A 24278-nucleotide genomic window follows, 5' to 3' on the forward strand; every position below is an offset into this window, starting at 1 on the left:
GCAATTTATTTAAATTGTGATTATTTTTTGATAAATTGAGCTTCAGGTCTGATTTATTTGGAGCAATAAGACCAGAATAGCCACCTTTCCTGGTTTGAGGCTCGACCCCTGAACGGTCAGTAAGCTGTGGTTGCGATGGAGGTTTGGCAGCCTCTGATTGGTCTAACTCATCTTCAGGCACGTTCAACAAGCTCTGTGTTATTGGGTTCAATTTCCCCTCTTAAAACTTAAAATCTTAATCTTTCAGCCCTAGATGTGTGTACATACATATACACAAACCAGTCACTTTAATAAGTCCACCTCCTTGTTTCTGCGCTCCTTGTCCACTTTATCAGCTCCACTTACTGTATAGCTGCACTCTGTAGTTCTACAGTTACAGACTGTAGTCCATCTGTTTCTCTGATACTCTGTTACCCTGTTCTTCAGTGCTCAGGACCCCCATGGACCCTCACAGAGCAGGTACCATTTGGGTGGTGGATCATTCTCAGCACTGCAGTAACACTGACATGGTGGTGGTGTGTTAGTGTGTGTTGTGCTGGAACGAGTGGATCAGACGCAGCATCTTTAAACACACCATCACCAATTCAGTGTCACTGTGGAGCTGAAATTGCTGCATGTATGATACGGGAGAAGGTTGTTGTTCATATATGTATTACAAGCATTATATGATAAATTATTGACCATGTGTGCGTTGTATGCATGCATAATTGATGTTGGGATGAAACCTTGAACCCTGAAATTTTCAGAGGAACAAAAACATTTGAACTTTGAAAAGAAGTCAGTGGAACTTACAGCATTTAATTTTCTGCAGAAACCATGAAATTTTAGCACAATTTAAAGAGCATCTGGTTTCAAATTTGACAAAAGTATTCGCTCGTCTGCTTTCACACTCATATGAACTTATGTGACACCCCATTCTTAATCCACAGGGTTTAATGTGATGTCGGCCCACCCTTTGCAGCTGTAACAGCTTCAACTCTTCTGGGAAGGCTTTCCACAAGGGTTAGGAGTGTTTATGGGAATTTTTGACCGTTCTTCCAGAAGCGCATCTGTGAGGTCAGACACTGGTGTTGGACGAGAAGGCCTGGCTCACAGTCTCCACTCTAATTCATCCCAAAGGTGTTCTATTGGGTTGAGGTCAGGACTCTGTGCAGGCCAGTCAAGTTCTTCCACACCAAACTGGCTCATTCACGTCTTTATGGACCTACTTTGTGCACTGGTGTGCAGTCATGTTGGAACAGGAAGGGACCGAATTGAAATGGTCCAAAATCTTTTACTTAGTTCCTTTCACTGGAAGAGTGAAACAGCCAGCCAGACAAGTACCGTTGTCCTGGCAACTGCCAAACCCAGACTCGTCCATCAGATTGCCAGATGGAGAAGCGTGATTGGTCACTCCAGAGAACACGTCTCCACTGCTCTAGAGTCCAGTGGCGGCGCTTTACACCACTGCATTCAACACTTTGCACTGCGCTTGGTGATGTAAGGCTTGGATGCAGCTGCTCAGCCATGGAAACCCATTCCATGAAGCTCTCTACGCTGTTCTTGAGCTGATCTGAAGGCCACATGAAGTTTGGAGGTCTGTAGTGATTGACTCTGCAGAAAGTCGGTGACCTCTGCTCACTATGCCCCTCAGCATCCGCTGACCCCACTCTGTCATTTTACATGGCCGACCACTTCGTGGCTGAGTTGCTGTCGTTCCCAATCACTTCCACTTTGTTATAATCCCACTGACAGTGGACTGTGGAATATTTAGTAGTGAAGACTTTTGGCAGTGTAGTGTAAGTTTTGTTCTGACAGTGATATGATATTCTATCATTGCCTGTGTGGTACTATGTGCATGTATCATATGTTGTATGACAGTAGGTCATGGGTCAGGCTGGTGAAAGAGCACTTCAGTCCTGCCAGTGCTCCAATACCTCCACCTAAACTGAGTTACATAACAAACTGAGAGAGAGAGGGTGAGAAATTCACAAGCAGAACAACCTCCCAGCACAAACAACCTGCTCCACCACATGCCCGAAAAACAGACAGCGACTCCGCGTGCCATCTGAGAGATTTCTGCATGAGCTCATCTTCTGCCACAGCGTCTTAGGAATGCCACACATACTGATGAGTCCAGATGGGGGCTGAGCTCTTAAACCCTGGGCAGGAGTTTCTGAAATGCTGCCATACCAGGACTAACTCTGAGTTACAGGGATGGTTCAGAGAAAAAGGTTGAATTGCATAACTGCTTTGTATTAACAGACTTACTTATGTGGTTTCTGTCTCTATCGGTCTCATATTTTACACTGTTTTCACAGTTTTCTGCTAACATTTTCTGACAAATGTATCTTTATTCAACTCGTTTGTTGTCACACTGTGACAAGTGCATCAAATTATATATGTGGTCAGCATTTTTGTAGGGATACAAGCCCTCTGTTACTTTCCACCTGTTATACTGGCCATCAGGAAAAGAGAATAACAGAAAACAGAGGCGCTCAATGTGTATGTGTGCCACAATCAGAGCAACAGTAATCTGCTTTGTCATGAGATTAGATTAGATTAGATTAAATTAAATTACAGTGTCCAAGTACAGAGTCAATGAAATGCAGTTAGCATCTAACCAGAAGTGCAAAATACAGTATTATTTACACATAAAGTGCAGGGTAGTAACCATGGTAAGTGATGCTGTGGTTACAATATGTATAATTAAGGATGGCAGAGTGGTAAACAAAATATAGATATGCAAGCATTAATAACATAATATATAATATATGCAAATATAATATAATATAAATGCAAATTAGGTGAAAGGAGCATATCGCTACTGTCAGAACAAAACCTCATATCTCCATTTTTTGCTGTTTTTCAGTTTTTGACATGACATGAAAATGCATCTCTACATTGTGTATAAGTTTTGTGAGAAATAAACCAAAAGAAGCAACCCAAAACGAAACGAAAAAATCTTTCATTAAAAGTAAAGTATGTTTTTTTCCTTCTCCTCTGAAATTACTATTTTGAAGATATGATGTTTTGTTCTGACAACAATGTCTGTGTTTACACGCAAAGATTTTTGCCAATCTGATTGAATACATTCTGATTACAGAGTTAGACTGGGGTATTTATCCGTTCACTCTACTTAACAATCTGATAAACATCTTTGTTTACATGCTCATTACAAGTAATACGGTCCTAAATGATGCGCATGCGTAGAGAACCGGATGTGTTAGAGTAAACGTTACCATGACAGCCAGCATCACGTGAGTCCAGTCAGAGTGAGATGAGCAGCAGTGAGCAGTGATTGTGTTTTTAACTGCTTTAAAATGACGTCAGACTCAGGAAAACGTCCTTCACACGTCCTTATTAAAGAAGGCCGAGAGGAAGACGTCGTGTTCAGAGACACATAAGCTGGACGTCCGTCCCACCGCCGTCTTTTGAAGATCAGAGCATGAACTTCGTCTCCTCTGCAGACCAGTTTCTGCTCCGTCATTATAACTCTCTTTATGAACGGTATAAACTCTCACTGTGACGTGACGCACATGCAGAACTGACTTAAACTTTCCGATAGGGAATGTAATCGGATACAGGCGTTTACACGGATATTAATCTTCTATTAAACTGAGTAGTTACAGCATTACCCACCTCAATCAATTGGATAGAAACTGTATTCAGAACGGCCTCAATCAGAATAGTCTAGTTTGATTGAAGTGTGTACATGTAGGTATTCTATTCAGATTAAGATATTAGTTGGATTATTAATGGATTATTAGGCTGTATGTAAACATGGCTAATGAAATGTAGAATGATATAAGTGTGCAACTGTGCAGATCCTCACTACTATTTTATTGTTCATACACTGAGATCCAATACCTAGTTCAAAACTATTCTATACATAAAAATATCTTTAAAAAAACAAACAAAAAAACCTCTTTCTAAACATCTTCCTTTATCTCACACACACAAATGCACACGCGGAATTCTGTCTTTGTAGCAGTGATAATTTTCATGTCACAGACACTACTGGTGTTTGTCATGTTTGCTTCTCATTAAGTTCTTTACTCTTTTCATTATTATTTTTATTATTATTGTTATTAAATAGTATCATATTATATATCATATTATATATAGTATATATTATCATTATCTGTCTGTCTGTTTGTTTATGCTTAAATGTCCTTCCTCAAGTATACATTACAAATACAGTAAAGCAGGGCTGCACAACTTTTTTTGATAGTTTGATAGTTTCACAAGTCAAACACACCCACTAAACCTGGCAGTTAGTGGATGAATAGTTGAATCAGGTGTGTTTGAGCAGGCAAATCACCAAATTGTGCTGGACATCAGCCTTACAGGACCTAAATTGTGCCCAACCTTCAGTAAGAGTTGGTATAGTGTAAAGCACAGGTCACTAATAGGTGGACTGCGGACCGGCTCTGGACCCAGACGTTGTCCTATTTTAATCAGCGCAGCTTTTCTGGCCTTTACAGTAGCTTTTAGCGGTCTACGAAACTCAAGACCAATCACATGCGTTGTAAATATCACACGTGACTCTACTCAGCCAATCAGATCTGTGCATTATGATGAGCAATGAGACTCGAATGAGTGACGCACCCACAGGGCAGGGACAAGGTGAGAAACAGCGGTCAGAGAAGAAAGTGAGCCAGATTTTTTTACATGGTTTGCTCTAAAAAGAGAACACTGATGATAAATGTTGAAATATGACTGAATTGTTCTTCATTTCATTTGACATTAAGTTGTGAAATACACAGTTTAGAGTATTTGGCACTGAGTCATAAGGCAAGTTAGACATAATGATGTGCTGGACCTTTACTTGGGGAAACTTTCTCTAACTGGACCTAATCAAATTTTAATTAAACACCCCTGGTGTAGTGGTTAACACCTCTGCCTTCTACGCTGCAGACTTGTGGTTCAATCCCCCACCTGGGTAAGAACCCTACACTATACCAATAAGAGTCCTTGGGCAAGACTCCAAACACTGCCTTTGCCTACCTGTCTGAAGTGATCAAATTATAAGTAGGTCTGGATAAGAGCTTCTGCCAAATGCAAGTGTAAATGTAAATGTGTTAATAGTCCTCCGATGAGGGGCAGTGGTGATGCTATTAGCATCATCCTGTGAGCACCTGTAAAGAGTCAGATGTTAAAACTTCTTGATTAATATATATGGTTGTATATATACTCTTTTGTATTTTTTAATGTTATTCTTATATATAAAGTTATATGGCATTCTTAAGCGAGGAGCAAAGTAAGCTTTTCATTGTATATAAGGAAACTTGAACTTGAAAACAGGCAAGTTAAGCCCACAGCTCAGTGCTGATGTATAGTGGTGTAGTGTAGAGCAGAGTACAGTACAGGTGGAGTGTTCACACCTGTCAAAATAAACCGAATTAAACACTAAAGCTCCACCAGTCTGCACCAAACAAGGTAACACCCTTAAGGCTCATTTACGCTCAACAAACCGATAAGGATGGGATCTTTTGAGGGCACTCTGTTTTCATTTGATCTATATTTATGTATGCATATGGACAAAATGGAGTTTTACCCCCGGAAACCATGGGGACAGTGTAGCCAGCAGTTGAAGCGAGACATGATCAGTTTCTCTCATCAGTAAAATAAGTGAAAAGAATTCTTTGTCCTCATGTTGTGAGGTATTTAATGGCCTCCCAGACCACTACAGTCTACAATACTGCTTCTTTCGTAGCAGGTATATTATTATGACCTTCTCCACTGTCACCATATTTGCTGTTGTCATAAACTTTTGACTCCGGACTGCCCTCTAGTGGCATCTAGTGGGCAGAGCAGAATCAAACGTTTCTGACAACAACAAACATGGCATGCTAAACATCCATGCCAAGAAAAGGAACATGTGGAAGTATGTGGGCAGTGATGGGTACATCATTTGAAATGGGCTTTTTTTTTGTATGTTAAGACTGTGAATGACCCTTGACAGCGCTTTCACACCTACTTGTTTATGCCAGACCTATGATAACTTTTCTTTAATTCGGTTTGTTTCGACAGGTGTGAACACTCTCCACATGCACTCAGGTCTGCACCAACAGAACCTGGATCTGAGCAGAGGTGGACAGTAACTAAGTAAATGTAATTAGTTGCTATACTTAAGTCGTTTTTTGTATATCCGCTTCCCTGAGCAGATGAATCTGACGATTGTGTGGCGTTAAAAGAGGATTCAAAGAGCTCAGTCAAAACTTGGTGAAGGACGTGTCGACTGCAGATGTGAGTTAATTATCTATTATTGTCATCATACCTTCATCAGCATAATGTTGATTTTACATTTGAGGCCTTAAACATCAAGCAGGAGCTCCTTTTGGAGTCTCTGCGTGTGACTTTGATGCATAAAGATGCGCGAGGAGGCCAGATTTGAACTAATCTCTCTGAATTTAGATGATTATTTCAGGCTTTACCGGGTACAGAGCGCAGCTTTCAGAGTACGATTTAATGTGTCACAGCATTTATGTTCTTCTACTTCTAGAGTTATTGAAAAATGATGTCACAGACCATCATTGCACTGGCCATCAGCACTACTGAGGTACAGGAGACACACATATAAACAGCTGTATGATCGGTTTATAAAGATTTGATCATCCAGTCCAGCACACAGTCGTTTGCAGTGATTAAATATAACGATTCTCAGCTCTGCCAACGATGACATTCTGGCTGAAATAAACAGAAGAAAGCTCTCTCAGCACAGCCAGTGCGCACGAGCCGCACAAACTGTGTCCTGCAACCTTTAGCCAGCTGGCTCGCTAACAACACCACACCCAAACACACTGGCACCAATAACAGCCATCCAGCAAGAAGAGAGTTCAACCTGCAACCGTTAATGAGCAGCACATTATTCTACAGACTGATGAAGACGAGTCACATCTAACACTTCTAACTCTCTTTGGTGAAAAATTACATTTAAACTTGAAATTGTACCTGTATCTCTTTCACCGAATAGTTTAGTTATTATATGGAAAATTAAAATAAGTCGCAATGTAGAATTAAAACTAAAAAGCCCGGGTTCGCTTGCATGTGTGAGCGTGTGATGGGAATTTCGGCTCTTTTGGCGAACCAAGCTCATTTGGCTCGGCTCATCCAGAAGTGCCGACTATTTCGGCTCCCAAACAGAAAGAAAGAAAGTAGCCGGCTCCCACTGTTCATTTAAAACAGGGATTGGCAACATGCGGCTCTTTTACTGCCCTGTTGCGGCTCCACAGCAGAATTAGGTTTGTAGGTAAAACTAAAATAATCCTCCTTTACAGTAAAATAAAGCTCTGCTGATCGTTCAACACAGTAAATGGTCTTAAACGCTGGAGTTAATGTAGAACTGCTGATTCACCCTTTAACCCTGAAGGTTGGCGGGCAGACTGTTGGTTACCATTGCAATGCAGACAACAAGTCTCGTTTAGCTTGTAGCTAACGACATGGCAAAGAGAAAGATTTAAGACGAACACCGATAGTTTGGAGATGTATGGACTTACTTGCGTTTATAATCACTCCAGCTGGTTTCCTGACACGTTTAGTCTGCAATAAGAGACTGTCACTGAAAATGCTAAACGTCGCAAAGCTGATGTCAGATTGTTGTTCGACCTGTCTTGTTCCACCTTAAATGGGGCGGCTCCTCAGACACCATTTAAGGTGGAACGGTAAAATGCGAACGAGAAGTGACTTCAGCCTCATAACCAGCGTACGCTAAGAGACTGTATAAGAAAGTGTTCTACTTCTGTTGAAAAGTTTCCTGCCAGAGATGCGAGAAAAGTAGCTATAGCTGAGCTTTCGCTAAAGCAAAGTAAGCCTATGCTGTATATTATATATGTTTTAGTGTATACTAGTACTTTAGCACATGCTCGGTGAAATTTACAGCCAAGGTGTTAAAATGGACACGAAATATTGTGGCTCACAAGGTGTTTTTTTTTTTTTTTGAAGGAACAAAATGGCTCTTCGTAACATTTCGGGTTGTGGACCGCTGACTTACCCTGGCTCAAAGAGCTTGTTTGCAACCAATACTCCACTAGCTAGTTAACTAGTGTGTGACTGCGACTGGCCAGTCTGGTTTCAAGTTGTAACTAGCCAACATTCCTATTGTTTTTATTTGCACAATACTGGAAAAGGGTTATATAGATGATTGACTGCCTACCTCAAAGGTGAATGTTGCTATATTTGACATTATTGGTAAGGAATTGACTGGAACGTGGTGGAACTGGTGGCGTGGTGGGTAGCGCTGTCGCCTCACAGCAAGGAGGGCCTGGGTTCGATTCCCCGGCCAGGTGACCAGGGTCCTCTCTGTGTGGAGTTTGCATGTTCTCCCCGTGTCTCCGTGGGTTTCCTCCGGGTTCTCCGGTTTCCTCCCACAGTCCAAAGACATGCAGTCAGGCCAATTGGACATGCTAAATTGCCCCTAGGTGTGACTGTCTGTCTCTCTGCGATGGACTGGCGACCTGTCCAGGGTGTATCCTGCCTTCCGCCTGATGACCGCTGGGATAGGCTCCAGCACCCCCCCGCGACCCTGACGGAGAAGCGGCTTAGAAAATGGATGGATGATTTATTTATTTTTTTTTTGGGGTAATTGTTTTATCTTGACTCAGCCAGGGTAAATCTACTTACAAACAGGAGACCCATTTTAAAACATAAAGCATGTGTTTTTCTTTCATTTCTTATCCTTCTGCTATTACCAAACACATTTCTGGTTGTTTATAGCATAATACCATCTCTTATAAAGTGATCAATTATTTTGAGCATGTATTTGTATAAATACATAATATACTACAGCTGTAAGGCGCTGGAAAAGCTTGAAAACTGACCTTGAAAGTGCTAGAAAAGTGCTTGAGTTTAACCTTGGAAAAGGCGTATGGACCCTGTTACTCTGTTTGTTTCGTGATAAGTTATTTTCTTTTATTGTCTTGAGATTTTGAGTTGTTTGCATCAATATCACGACACTCAAGATCCCGGGATGGTCATGCCATTATCATGACATAACAAATGTCTATCTCAATAAAACAATGTCTGTTATGTCATTAATCTGACTCTTGGAGCTGTTAAACAATAGGAGGGATTGCTTAGCTGTATCTACCTAGATACGGAAGAAAAAAACACAGCACTGCTGGGTCTGATCCACTCAGACCAGCACAACACACACTAACGCGCCACCACCACGTCGGTGTTACTGCAGTGCTGAGAATGATCCACCACCCAATTAGGACCTGCTCTGTGAGGGTCCATGGGGGTCCTGACCACTGAAGAACAGGGTAACAGAGTATCAGAGAAACAGATGGACTACAGTCTGTAACTGTAGAACTACAGAGAGCAGCTATACAGTAAGTGGAGCTGATAAAGTGGACAATGAGCGTAGAAACAAGGAGGTGGTCATAATGTTAGGCCTGGTCGGTCTATGTTTGTAGTCTGTGTGCTTGGGTGCTAAAGACTCGCCTGACACATAAATGGAAATACAGATGCAAAACCCCCCCCAGCCTCTTTGAATATGCAAGAAAAGTGTGAGTCCTAAGGGACGAGAGAATGGAGTCTGACAAGCAGAGCTGAGTCAGAGTGCAGGGATCAGTCATGCTGACTTTAGCGGCTTTAGTGCTGTAATACAGGCCCACTCCTGACCTCCCCTCACTCACTGTTAATAACACTCAGACAGGTTAGGTAAGAGGAGTTTTGCTAATTCAGATATTTTGTGTCTGGGATGATGTACAAACACTGAGTTATTTCTGTCTCTCAGGGTCTGTGTGTGTGTGTGTGTGTGTGTGTGTGCCTGCACTTTGAAGACTTTTGAAGACTCCTGTAGGTTCTCTGGTGGTTCTGCATAGTAAGTAAAATGTCTATATTAGTGTTGTAGTCATGGTGACATCTGGTTCCCATCACCACCACTGTAAAGACATCTGAGTCTGGAAGCATCTCTACAGCGGACCATTTCACACCAAACCACTCTGAATGACTGTGTTCACATCTCAAACACTGAATTATGCAGACTTGTTTTTAAAAATCTGTGGAATTTCCCTTTACATTACAAAATGCACCTTCAAAGCTTTAGTTGTCATGAAACAGCTACACCAATCAGACGTAACATGATGACCACCTCCTGGTTTCTACGCTCATTGTCCATTTTATCAGCTCCACTTACTGTATAGCTGCACTCTGTAGTTCTACAGTTACAGACTGTAGTCCATCTGTTTCTCTGATACTCTGTTACCCTGTTCTTCAGTGGTCAGGACCCCCATGGACCCTCACAGAGCAGGTACTGTTTGGGTGGTGGATCATTCTCAGCACTGCAGTAACACTGACGTGGTGGTGGTGTGTTCGTGTGTGTTGCGCTGGTATGAGTGGATCAGACACAGCAGTGCTGCTGGAGTTTTCAAACACCTCAGTGTCTCTGCTGGACTGAGAATAGTCCACCAACCAAAAATATCCAGCCAACAGCGTCCTGTGACCACTGATGAAGGACTAGAGGATGACCAACACAAACTGTGCAGCAGCAGATGAGCTGTCGTCTCTGACTTCACATCTACTAGGTGGACTCACAATGTAGGAGTGTCTAATAGAGTGGACAGTGAGTGGACACAGTGTTTAAAAGCTCCAGCAGCACTGCTGTGTCTGATCCACTCAGACCAGCACAACACACACTAACACACCACCACCACGTCAGTGTTACTGCAGTGCTGAGAATGATCCACCACCCAAACAGTACCTGCTCTGTGAGGGTCCATGGGTGTCCTGACCACTGAAGAACAGGGTAACAAAGTATCAGAGAAACAGATGGACTACAGTCTGTAACTGTAGAACTACAAAGTGCAGCTATACAGTAAGTGGAGCTGATCAAATGGACAATGAGCGCAGAAACAAGGAGGTGGTCATGATGTTACGCCTGATCGTTGTGTATATACACACACACACAGTACACTTGTTTGGCTTTGTCTCCTGACGGGGTCATTGTGTAATGTAATTAGATTTGTTTGTGTGAGTGTGGTTTGTGTATCTGTGTGGGCTTTAAGAAAGTCTACAGGACAATGTAAGATTGCCATCACACTCAAATATCAAAAAGCAGAGGAAGTTCACAAACAGTACAGGCCGTCTTTTCACAGAACCTGCCGGCACTTCTTGTGAAAGCCAAGTCTCTGGGGCAGACTCATTAGTTTCCCTGAATTTACTGGGAGACGATGAAAAGACAAATTAAGCCCAGGACACGCTGCAAATTACACAGCATCTACAGCTTAAACAACAACAGGTCCCGCATGACTATCAACAAAACCCACAGCAGAGACCCTCACGCTTACATTTACTATTCTCCATTGAGCCGTCAGCCAGCATCCCCCTCTGCTTTCACTCCACCGATTCTGACAGTGTTATGAAATTCTATAAATCTAAACCTGAAAAGAAACCCTCAGCTGACGAGGATAAAAGCCAGTGTTTAAGTTCATTAAAGCCAGGTCACGTTAGATCAGTGCAAGCTGCATCCTATTAACTCACATCCATCACTTGCAGTGTTAGCATTTTGGTTTTGTTAGCATTGTTTTCTTTGGCAATATGTGACTAGTGGTTAACTTCGACAGTTCACAGGCTGTGTTTACACACAAAGATTTTAGCCAATCTGATTAAACACATTCTGATTACAGATTAAGACCGAGGTGTTTATATACACACTCTATTCAACAATGATGGAAAATCTCAGTTTACATGCTCACTACAAGTAATCAGATCCAAAATGCCATGTATGCGTGGATAACCTATTAGTGTAGATGTTACCATGACAACCAGCATCACGTGAGTCCAGTCAGAGTGAGATGAGCAGCAGTGAGCAGTGATTGTGTTTTTAATTACTTTAAAATGACGTCAGACTCAGGAAATCGTCCTTCACACGTCCTTATTAAAGAAGGCCGAGAGGAAGACGTCGTGCTCTGAGATACATAAGCTGGACGTCCGTCCCGCCGCCGTCTTTTAAAGATCAGAGCGTAAACTTCGTCTCCTCTGCAGACCAGTTTCTGCTCCGCCGTGTTGAGCAGTATAAACTCTCACTATGAAGCGACGCACATGCAGAACAGACTTAAACTTTCTGATAGGGAATGTAAACGGATACAGTCGTTTACACGGATATTATTCTTCTATTTAACAGATTATTTACAGGATTACCCACCTCATTCAATAAGATAGAAATTTTTTCTGTTTTCCGAATGGCCTCAATTGGACTAGGCTATTCCGATTGAAGTGTATACATGGACGTGTTCTATTCAGATTGAGCTATTAGTCAGATTATTAACAGAATAATAGGCTGAATGTAAACGTGGCTAATGAGAGTACAGCTACCACTAGTAAAAATATCTTGAGTAAATTTCTGCATTAGAAATGCTTAAAGGGTAACACCAACATTTTTCAAAAGTTCCACATAATTAAATGATTATAGATGTAAAGAGTTATTCAGAGCGTTTTGGTGTGAAACGCTCTGTTCTAGAGAAACCTACAGTCAGAGCTGTTCACAGTGGTGGTGATAGGAACCAGACGTCCACCTCTAAAAGCTCCCTCGCAGACAGTTACTACATGCCATGGGTATGAACACATTGGCTGAAGTTTGATATTTTTGTGATAGATTTGCCTGAAACCGTCTTGATATTCCATTTGTTATAATCCAGTGATGGGTGGAGATGTCCCCTAGAAATGATGTATTTTTCCAGATTTTCCATTATTTTCATCGAACCACTCTGAATGACTGTTTACACTGCATTGACCGAATTATGGAAAATTCTTAAAAATCTGTGGGAGTGCTTAAAGAACACTTCCACTCAAAAGTTTGGGGTCACTTCTTTGAAGAAACATGCATGAAACGACTCCACTGTGAAACTAACTTCTTCCAAGCTTCGAACAGTTTACAGGAACCTGTAAAAATGAAGACGTTATTGATTCTAAACAGAGCTGTAAGTGTTTTCACGATAACTGAGAAATCTGCACGGCTATGATAATGAACTTAGAAAGAAACTGCCACACGCAGTGCCTCACATTTGAAAACTGGTAACCAAGCATTCCTAATTAAACAGCTATTCATGGTATTTTTGTGGCAACAACTTATTGAATGACACTTCCATGTAGGTATAACATTTCCATAAGGAATAGGTTTATGAGTTATTATTGAATAACAATTATTATCATGACAAGCGACCCCAAACTTTTGAGCGGTACTGTAGCTGTGAGGTTATAATTAGCGTTCTTGCTCCTACACGGGCGCAACAGGTCAGTTAGAGGGTTGCTATGCTTTGACTGGTTTGCTTCCGTTTGAAGGTGCATCATATTCCTTCAGATATTTTGGAAAATCTAGGATGTTTTATTTTCAAAGTCCCAAAAACGAGAATGGAATAAATTACAGGTAGTTGGAAAAGTAGTCAATGCTGTAGTCAATGTCCACCACAGTATGTGACCGTAATAATGGCCTGTGTGCTAATGGTCTTACTTTTCCTTTCAGCATGGAGAGGTCCTCAGGCCCAATGATGTGCAGGTCCTCAGTGGAGTGGTCATTCTGTAGAAGGGACAGATTGAAACAGAGAGAAAGACACACAGAAGCTTAAAGGAATGATGAATATAAAACGCCCAGAACGGTGAGTTAATTCAGCAAAACAGAGTTTGAAGTCTGAACTACATATAGACAATACAGTGAGACATACAGTGTCAGAATCTACATAATCAGGTCTATTAGAACTACTGAGCTCCACATGGACTGAGGCCACTGTCGGCGTGTAGTTAGCACTATGCAAATTGGTGGGTATATAAGCTTCCATGTATTGTAGGCTGCATTAGCTCCGTAGCTCAAGTGCTAAAACAGCAAATTTCAGACAGCAGGTACAGTATGTCTTGGCTGATTGGCTACATTTGGGGTAAGAGGGGCAAACCATGCAGACCTGATTTGTCACCACAAATATTCCCTTAAAGTCCCTCGCTCAACAATACAGTGCTTTAGCCACATGACGCATTGTTTTAGCAACGCCGTATGCTCTCAGGGAAAGGTGTGGGAGTGCACATTACATTGCAGTGCATGCTGGGGAATGTAGTGCAGCGCACTGTGAAATGTTAGTAGGATCCATTGCCAAACATTTGTTTGTTTGACACTTGGTCTAATATTAGTACTATTTATATGTTCCTACGTGTATATAATATTTTTAGGACATCTTATATAATACATATATGACATTGTTATGTACAGATACATACACATATCACAAATTGGGATTTATTATTATTACTATTACATATACATACTTCATATATATATATATATACAGCTGATGTTTGAACAAAACCTTTATTTTTCTTGTCGTTTTTCAGTTTTTGACATAATTTGAAAATGCCTGTCACACTTTACATTGTGTGTAAATTTCATGATGAATGGACCAACAGAAATGACCTAAAGTGACTTGGAAAAAATTCTGGTTCCATTGAATTCCATTAAAGTGAAGTAGGTTTTTCCCTTCTCCTGTAAAGATACCATTTTGGAGATACGAGGTTTTCTTCCGACAACAGCGACATGTTGTTGTGTATTATCTGACACACTCACAAGGTTTTGCCGCTTTGTGTGAACACCTGGTTATTAAATTGTCAGTTATGATCTGATGCTTACAGGCGAGTGAACGCTGCTAAAAGCCTTAAGTGTTATTCTTATACATTTTGCCCAAGAAAGCAGCTGAAATTGGATTGGTGAATTGGTTCCTCAGATCAATGGAGAATGTGCTGAATATGGTTCTCTATAGCACCTTTTTGAAAATAGCTCTGTATAGCACCATACTGGGTTCTTCTGTTGTAACAAGCTGGAGATCGCAACAATAACAGAACCCATTTTGGTGCTATATAGAACCACATGCAACACGTTCTCCATCGATCTGAATAACCATTTCACCACGCAAACATCTGTTTAAGCAAGTAGAACCACTTACTTTGCTAAAGAACCCTTGAAGAATCATCAGCGTTTCAGAAACAGAGATGATTCACAGAACCGTCCCTGTTCCATTACATTACATTACATTTAGCAGACGCTTTTATCCAAAGCTACTTACAAATAATGAAGTACATAGAACAAACATAGTCAGGCCTTAAAGGAGGCCAAAGGGTAATAGCGGGGTAGAGAAGGGAAGGAGGGCAAGAAGGAGATGAGGTTGGTAGTGGTTAGATTACAAGAGGCGATTAGAGCAAGTGCTCCCTGAAGAGCTCCGTCTTCAGGAGTTTCTTAAAAATAGCGAGGGACGCCCCTGCTCTGACATTGGAAGGTAGCTTGTTCCACCATTGGGGAATCAAATATGAGCGTTCCCACTGTAGCTCGAGCTGCCTGGGCTCTATAACGCTGGTTTTCAGCTGGACATAACGCTGAAGATGTCCTTGAGACATGTGTCCTGTCTAAGAGGCTCACATGCAGCAACATCGCCATCTTCTGGAGAGTGATGGGTATTCTGGCTCTTTACAGTGAGTTAGCAACGCCCTTGAAAAGGCGGTTCAAGGGTTCTTTAGGATGTGTGAACTCATTTGTGATCCTGAGTTTGAAGCCAGTTTTTATTCAATTTAAACTTGTAACTAAGTTGCATTAGGTTAATTACTCTTTTAGTACTTTTACTTTTGATACTTAAGTACACTTGAAGGCAAATACTTTAGTAATTAACAGATAAGTAATTAATTGAACTAATTAATGACATTCTATTAAAAGACTGGTTTACCAAGAGAGACGCTGGAGGACTTTCACCTGAAATGAGTTCATGAAGCCAGTCTGGTTATAAAAATGATAACAGGACATCAGAGCCAGAATTACTCTTTTAGTACTTTTACTTTATACTTAAGTACATTGGAAGGTAAATACTTTAGTACTTTTACTCAAGTGGAGGTCTAAAGGGAGGAACTTCTACTTTTACTGGAGGAATATTTTACCTTGGGGTTCTCAACTTTAACTCAGGTACATGATTTGTGTACTTCGTCCACAGCGGTTATGTGGTTCTTCTTCTTTTTCTATTACTTCCTCTTCTTTTTATTATTATTAAAATTGTCATTGCAAAAAAAATTACCAATTTAAACTTTGTGTTACATTATTTGGCAAGTTATTACATTATTGAGTTTCATTACATGAGTTAAGTGCAAATTATACAACACAGAGAACAGCTGGTTCCGGCCACGCAAGCTGATTGTTTGATAGACGTTCTAACTGTGCTGTTATTTCATGGCATCGGCTGTGCAGCTCGAGCCATCTGAACGTTTTTTACTTCTTACTTCACCACAAACAGAAAACAGACACTGTTAAGATCAGATTTGATCGACAGCCGATTTGGTCCAACTCTGAGGATGAGAAGACACTAAATTCCCAAACTGTCGTCTCCACTGAGCAGCTTTTCGGCAGCTGTGGCAGAAGAACAGCTGAATAACCTGGAATCAGCCAGAAATGAACCCAACACCATTCGCCAGACGTGTCTGATCTTCAGAGTCGGACCAAATCAGACTGAGCCGTAAAACTGACCCAATAAAACACAGAAAAGCTGCTCAGTGGTGACGACAGTTTGGGAATTTAGTGTAAGGAGCTGGAGAACGAACTGCCGGCTGAGCAGCGAGTGGGAGGAGCTCGTTACTCTGACGAGCAGCTCGTTAAGGAGCTATAATTAGGAGGAAGGAGCTGAACATTAAAAACATATTAAACGCCGCGTTCACGGCCAGTTTATTCATTTCTTACCTTATTTATTAAACTGCTGTATAAAAGCAGTAGAGCACTCGAGGAGTGGTTGACTAGTGTAGTGGGTAAAATCTCTGCCGTCTACATTGTAGACTGGAGTTCAATCTCCCACCAGGGCGAGCACCCTACACTATACCAATAAGAGTCCTTGGGCAAGACTCCTAACACCACCTTTGCCTACCTGTGTAAAATGATCAAATCTTAAGTCGCTGTGGATAAGAGCGTCTGCCAAAATGCCGTAAATGAGTGTGCTATTGCCAGTAACATCACGGCTGTGATTTGGTCGCAGGCACGAGCCGAGATAACACACTCCCTCTCTTGTTCTATTGCTTAAATATTACTACATTTCTGGTCATGATTACATTGATGGGAAACTATTGCAATACTGGGTTCTACAGGACTCTCTGGGCACATGCCTCCTGACACACCTGCTTTTTCCCAACAGTGTTCCAAAACACTTCCAATACTGAGTGTTTCCAGTTTAAGGTTAGGACGCCTCTCTTCTGCTGATGTTTCCTGAAGGCTGGAGAATCGTTTGTAAACGTGATTTGCGGCAGGGGGATCTTTTCTCTGGCGGCTGGCTAACGTAGAAGGAAGCCTGACAGCTACTGTTACTGCTAGGAAGGCGAATATCTCATCTGCATGAATTGGCCTCTAGATCAGTGCATTTATTTACCACTGGTGGTGGTGTTAAAGCTGCTGGTGCTCTCCGAACAATGGATTGACCACCCCAGAGTCCAGACCTCAAAAACACTGAATGCGCTAGGATTACTTCAGAAAATGATCAACCAGCTTCTAAGACTGAAGGTGTGGAGACTGGAGGTGTGGAGACAGGGAAACCATCCCTGAAGATTCTTTGAGAAACTGAAAGTGAGTCTCCTGAAAAGAATGGAAGCTGTAATGAAGGCAGATGGTGGACACACGAAAACTGCTGGTGAGAGAACATGGATAAAGTGATGAAACAAGGTCAGGAATTCTGTCAAACCCATTTAAGGCTGGGTCACAGGATACTGCATAACACAACATTGACATAATACAGGATAGTTTTAGGCTGGATCGACCTCTTCAAGGTCTTACCAGGTAGCTCTTGAGGCGGATGAACTCCACTCTGGTGGTGAGTTTGCTGTTGGTGCTGTGACTTTGTGCTTTAATGGAGTCGACCAGATCAGCACAGAACTTATAACCTCCTTTCAGCACGCACAGAACCATGAGGGTGTGATGGCCGATTTCCTCCAGGATATCTCTCGCTAAACACTCGATCCTAAAAACAAAACACATTATATAATCCTTTATTCGTCCCACAGTGGGGGAATTCTCAGTGCTACAGCAGCAAAGGAAGATCAAGGCAATCAAGAAAAAGAAAAATGTAAAAAGGTGTGTTAGTGTGTGTTGTACTGGTCTGAGTGGATCAGATAGAGTTTTTAAACTCTGTGTGCACTCACTGTCCACTCTATAAGACACTTCTATCTTGTCAGTCACACTTGTAGATGTAAAGTCAGAGAGGACAGCTCATCTGCTGCTGCACAGTTTGTGTTGGTCATCCTCTAGACCATCATCAGTGGTCACAGGACGCTGTTGGCTGGATATTTTTGGTTGGTGGGCTATTCTCAGTCCAGCAGCGACACTGAGGTGTTTAAAAACTCCAGCAGCACTGCTGTGTCTGATCCACGCAGACCAGCGCAACACACACTAACACACCACCACCACGTCAGTGTTACTGCAGTGCTGAGAATGACCCACCATCCAAGTAAAAGGGGGATAACCAGAGGTGGACGAAGTACACAAATCATGTACTCGAGTTAAAGTAGAGACGCCCAAGGTAAAATATCACTCCAGTAAAAGTAGAAGTTCCTCCCTTTAGACCTCCACTTGAGTAAAAGTACTAAAGTATTTACCTTCAAATGTACTTAAGTATAAAGTAAAAGTACTAAAAGAGGAATTCTGGCTCTGATGTCCTGTTATCATTTTTATAACCAGACTGGCTTCATGAACTCATTTCAGGTGAAAGTCCTCCAGCGTCTCTCTTGGTAAACCAGTCTTTTAATAGAACGTCATTAATTAGTGACGCTGACGTCTATTAAAATGATCAGAAGCACAAAACACTGAAGGTAAACAGTTTCCATCAGGGAGAACCGAGTGGCTCTGAAATCACTTTTTACACACAAGCAAAGTTTCAGTTTCAGATTTATTTACAACTTAGTTCCAAGTTTAAGTTTAATAAAAACTGGCTTTAAACTCAGGATCACAGATGAGCTCCTTTACTATGTTGATCTGTAGGCGTCTGTTCATAAACATAAACCAGCCCAAACTCATTTACTATAAAATGAAATGGTGTTTGTAGAAATTCAGAAAAAAGCCGCGTCAGTCTCGACTGCATATGTGGACATATTTCTATATTGAGCTCTATTTACACAAAGTTAGGTTAGTTCATCATTTATGTTGAACAGACTCTCCCAAAGTTTTACGCTGCTGCGCTGACGTTGAACCGCGTGCTGCACTGGGTCGGTCTGACCAACAGGTCAAAACCAGCTCTAAACAAAGTGACCGCTGGGCCATGATTGGTGCTCTGGCTTTGCGCTTCTTTCGTTTTGACATGTTATGTTTTTATACACACAGAAACCAAAAGGAACGACAGATTTCTCACAATGTAGGAGGAAAAAGTCGGATATTAGACTCTGAAATGTAGTGGAGTGAAAGGAGAAAGACGCCCAGAACGGAGAAACTTCAGTACAGATACACCAAAAATACTAAAGTACAGAAACTAATTACAGTTACTCAGTTACTCAGTTACTGTCCACTACTGGGGATAACAGAGTATCAGAGAAACAGATGGACTACAGTCTGTAACTGTAGAACTACAGAGTGCAGCTATACAGTAAGTGGAGCTGATAAGATGGACAATGAGCGGAGAAACAAGGAGGTGGTCATCATGTTATGCCTGACCGGTATATTTAATTAATAATTTAATTAATAACTCAAAGAAAAACTCTATTTCTCACAAAAATGAACAGTATAAAGGATTATAAGTAAATAAAAGATCAAATATTTACACTGTAAGGATATTTTACCCAAATTTCACATACAGTATTGCAGGAGGTACTGATCTGTTGCCCACGGGATGGTGAGGAGTTGTAAAGACTAAGAATAGAAAAGCAAAACATCTTTACACTATAGAGATATTTTAGAAGTGTTCCACATGGGGTATTGATTATATTGCACTCGAGAAGTTGTGATGAATTCTGCAGTTTATGCTCTGTAGGTGTGTGAGGTCTAATGGGGGTGGAGGAGGGTCCTACTGGGAGCGGTGGGAAGGAAGCTTAAACACGCTGTGAGCTTGTTCCACCACCTGAGTGCCAGTATGGAGAACAGTCTCGACGCTTGTCTTCCACGCGCCTTGAAGGACGGCGGGTCAAGCCGAGCTGTACTGGGAGCTCGAAGGGCTCATGGTACAGTTCGAGATTTCACCACTGCCATCAAGTCGGTAGGGGCTGGTCCATTTTTGGCTTTGTAGGCATTAGGGTTCTAAATCTGATGTGTGCGGCTACAGGAAGCCAGAGGAGGGAGCGCAGCAGTGGGGAGGCGTGGCTGAACTTGGGGAGATTGAAGACGAGATTTACCGGTTCATGATGACGCCATGTGGGATGAGCACGCTGTCAATGTCGCCGCGGTAATGCTCCGGGTAGTTGAACAGCTCTAAGTCATAGCCTGGCCAGCCTTCCTCAATCTACCGGACAAAGAGCAACAAACACGGACAGAGCCTTCGAAGGGGCAGCTGAGCTGATAGCCAAACTAACACAGTAATACCTAGAACATCCATACACTTTACCAGATGGCTCTTCAAGGGTTCTTTAGTAAAAAGATTCTATATAGAATCAATAACATTCAAAGAACTCTTTCCATGATTAAAGGGCTCTTTGCATCAAGAAAAGGTTCTTCTGATTGATGGAGAATGTGCTGTAGATGGTTCTGTATAGAACCTTTTTTGAAAAGAGTTTGGTATCGCTTTCTATGAATGCCATGTTTGTAAGCATTCATAAGGCATTATAAACATGGTTATACATATTTATAAAAAGGAATTACTCGATTACACTTTAGCCATGTTTATCATACATTTTGCATTGTTATTATAACACATTATAAGTAGTGTTAATAACACTCTATAACCTTTACACTGTAACACTACACTACAGTACAGTAATGCTGATTTCTGCTGCCGCTCTATTGGATATGCAGTGTTAAGTCAGTGCCAGGCTAACGGTGGTGCACATTAACGGTGGTGAACACTGACTTTCCCTCATTGGGTGAAACTCTGATGTTGCTCTAGTTTAAACTCTGACATCTGAAGCCTGTAATGAGCTTTATTGTGTTTTAGTGTTTCAGTAAATCCTTCAGTAAATACTCCAACCTGAAGCCTCAGTCTGAACCCTGGAGGAGGCTTTAGTCCAGCACGCTTCACTTTACTTAGAGCGGACTAATACAGCTTATGAGCTCTTATAATCTGTTATGAACAGTACTTATAACGCATTATATTAACAATTCATACCTATAAGCATAGCTGTAACATGTAATGCATTTTTCTAAATATTTATAGCCATGTTTATGATGCCTTATGCATGCATTATAACGTTATGAATGTGTTTATAGATGCATACAAATGTGACATTCATAGAAAGTGTTACCAAGAGTTCTATGTAGCACCAGAAAGGGTTCTACTATTATTACGATGTCAGGCTTGTGTACAACAGAAGAACCCCTTTTGGTGCTGTATAGAACCATTTTCAAAAAGGTTCTATATAGAACCATATATAGCACATCACATCAGAACCATATACTCCCCATCAGTCTGAAGAACCATTTCACCATGCATAGAACCCTTTAATCATGCAAAGGGTTCTTTAACTGTTCACGGTTGTATACAAAGCCATTTTCTTTGCGAAGAACCATTGAAGAACCATGTTCTAAGAGTGTGCTGATGAAAAGCTGATTATGCGTTAGGGTTTGAATTAGGATGAGGTTTAAGTTTAGGTTTGCGTTAGATATTAGTGATTAGGGTTTAGGACTGAGCTTCAGATTGAAGATTTCCTACAATTTCCTCATAATTCAATGACTGAGATGTAAAGAGAGTCGTTCTGAGTGGTCTGGTGAGAAACGCTCTGCTCTAGGGAAACTAACAGAGTCAGAGCTGTTCACAGTGGGGGTGATAGGAACCAGACGTCCGCCTCTAAAAGCTCCTCACAGAACGTTTTTGCCAAGATTCTGAAATCTGGCATTTGTTCTTAGGTAAGAATAGAATCTACACACAATCAAGAGCATAAAGATGAGAACGGTTCTATGGTTTAAGAACACAGTGTTGATGAACGAGGCCCTGTGTTTTTAGAATAATAAATTCATGGTGGAGAGATACATGTAGGCCTGCTAAGGTTCTCAGATTAATCACCAGGCGAAGGTGGTGTTAGGAGTCTTGCCCAAGGACCCTTATTGGTATAGTGTAGGGTGTTTGCCCAGGTGGGGATTGAACCCCAGTCCACAGCATAGAAGGCAGAGGAGTTACCCACTACACTAACCAACCAATATTAGTGTTTAGACATTGTGACCCCTGGTTCCTATCACCCTCACTGTAGTCCGTAAGGTTCTCTACAGTGAACCGTTCCACACCAAGCCACTCTGAGTGACTCTGTTTGCATAGCAATGATGGATGCAAAAATTTGAAAAGAATTTGTGGAATACCCCTTTAACCTGTTCCTTAGTTATAGTACTGAAAAGGGGGTTCTTTGACTTGTAACGATAGTGGAACCCTTATGAAAGATATAAATATACAACTGGTTTTCCATCACAGAAAGAAAAAAAAAACATTCGAATTCGCAAAGAATCATTTATGCATTCAAATGGTTCTGTGAGTGTTCATAGCTCTGTATAGAACCATTGCTTCTACTAAAGAACCCTTTAGCCATTTTAGAGTGGATGCCTGTGCCTTACAACCAACATTAAAAGGACAAGCACTTGAAAATCTCTGCATAATTCAGTCACTCAGAGTGGTTTGGTGTGAAACGGTTCACTGTAGAGAAACTTACAGACTACAGTGGTGGTGATGGGAACTAGACGTCACCATGACTACAACACTAATATAGACATTTTATTTACTATCTAGAACCACCAGAGAACCTACAGGAGTCTTCTGAGTTTTATATAGCTAATGTTAATGAAGGTAAAATGATGCTAAATCTGGAAAAAAAAGTCCTTTTCTTTGTGGACTATTTTGCCTCTCAGCACCCTGAACGTACCCCTCCACCTTGAATGGACGGATTAAAATAAATGGATTAACAAGAAAAAACGTTATCACAAAACTATATGAAACAGTGTCTCAGTCATCAGTAAATTCGTAACCGTTTCGTGTAAAAACTTTCTGTGAGGGAGCTTTTAGAGGCGGACGTCTGGTTCCTATCACCACCACTGTGAACAGTCCTAACCCTGTTAGTTTCTCTAGAGCAGAGCGTTTCACGCCAAACCGCTCTGAACGACTCTGTTTCCGTGTATAATCATTTAATGATGTGGAACTTGACCCGCACAGTTGCAGGAATTCATCAGGAGCTGCATATTTACCACGACACCTTGCTCTTTCCTCCCAGATCCGACCAGACTGTGTGTCATCTTCGCTCCTGAAGTGGACAAACGAATGAGAAAGCAGCAGAAGACTCGGGGAAACTTCAGGAAAAAGAGCAGTGACCCTTGGTCCTCTATTTTGTCCTCAGTCTACTGAGCAATGCTGATCCCTGCTGAGCCCAAACGCCTTTAGACGTTATATACCGGTCAAGCTTTCAAGCTCACGCCCACAGACACGGGCGGAGTTGGTGTAAAAACCTCCGTCAGGTCCAGTGAAAGTTCAACAGAGCTGCATATGCAGTTCATGGGCACACACTCTAACACGAGGCACAGCGGTCACCAGTTACTACGTTCCTACCAAACAGTACGATTAGAGGTTCATTCTGAAGCACATGCTCGGCCTTGTTAACTGGTCACTGGATCAGCACGCACCACAAGTCATGCTGAAGTCATTACACACAATAGAGCACAGACACGCGGTGGATGGACACGTCCGGCTGGGCACTTTATTACAGCCTTCACTTTAGAGACCCTCACATGAACTGTTCTTACACGTATATCACAGCTTGGACGTTTCATATTCATAAGCGTTGATATTGTATTCACTGATAACAAACACTGTACACTAAGATAACAGACACTGAAAGGGTTCTTTATGGTCAATATCAGGAACAATATCTCTCATGTTGAGCTTTTGAGAGGATTTTCTGACTTATTTCTAGACATTTTTACTTGTGTTATCATTTTTAAGTGAAATTAGATTAAGAGACCCTTATTAGTCCCACAACGGGGAAATCTGACCTCCACATTTAACCCATCCGTGAAGTGAAACACCACATACACACTAGTGAGCACACACACACAAACACACACAGACGCACACAATCAAAAACACACACACACACACACACACACACACACACACACAAACACACACAAGCACACACAAGCACGCACACAAACACGCACACACACACAGACGCACACAATCAAAAACACA

The 24278-nt window shown here is 41.6% G+C and overlaps 1 protein-coding gene across 2 annotated transcripts in view; it reads right to left on the reverse strand.

Annotated features, from left to right (window-relative positions):
- The window catches only part of prtfdc1a (phosphoribosyl transferase domain containing 1a), a 37375-nt gene extending 13835 nt beyond the window's left edge, over positions 1–23540 (reverse strand). For both annotated transcript variants that reach the window (XM_017704148.2, XM_017704139.2), the window contains exons 1-4: positions 23279–23540; positions 20296–20402; positions 17756–17939; positions 13436–13501 (exon numbers count right to left, since the gene is read on the reverse strand). In XM_017704148.2, coding sequence (XP_017559637.1) covers positions 13436–13501; positions 17756–17939; positions 20296–20402; positions 23279–23326 — 405 coding nt within the window. In that variant the 5' untranslated portion in view covers positions 23327–23540. The remainder of the gene's footprint in view (positions 1–13435; positions 13502–17755; positions 17940–20295; positions 20403–23278) is intronic.
- Positions 23541–24278: the final 738 nt, after the last annotated feature.

Source organism: Pygocentrus nattereri, chromosome 3 (assembly GCF_015220715.1).
Source record: "Pygocentrus nattereri isolate fPygNat1 chromosome 3, fPygNat1.pri, whole genome shotgun sequence".
In the NCBI taxonomy this organism is placed as follows: Eukaryota; Metazoa; Chordata; class Actinopteri; order Characiformes; family Serrasalmidae; genus Pygocentrus; species Pygocentrus nattereri.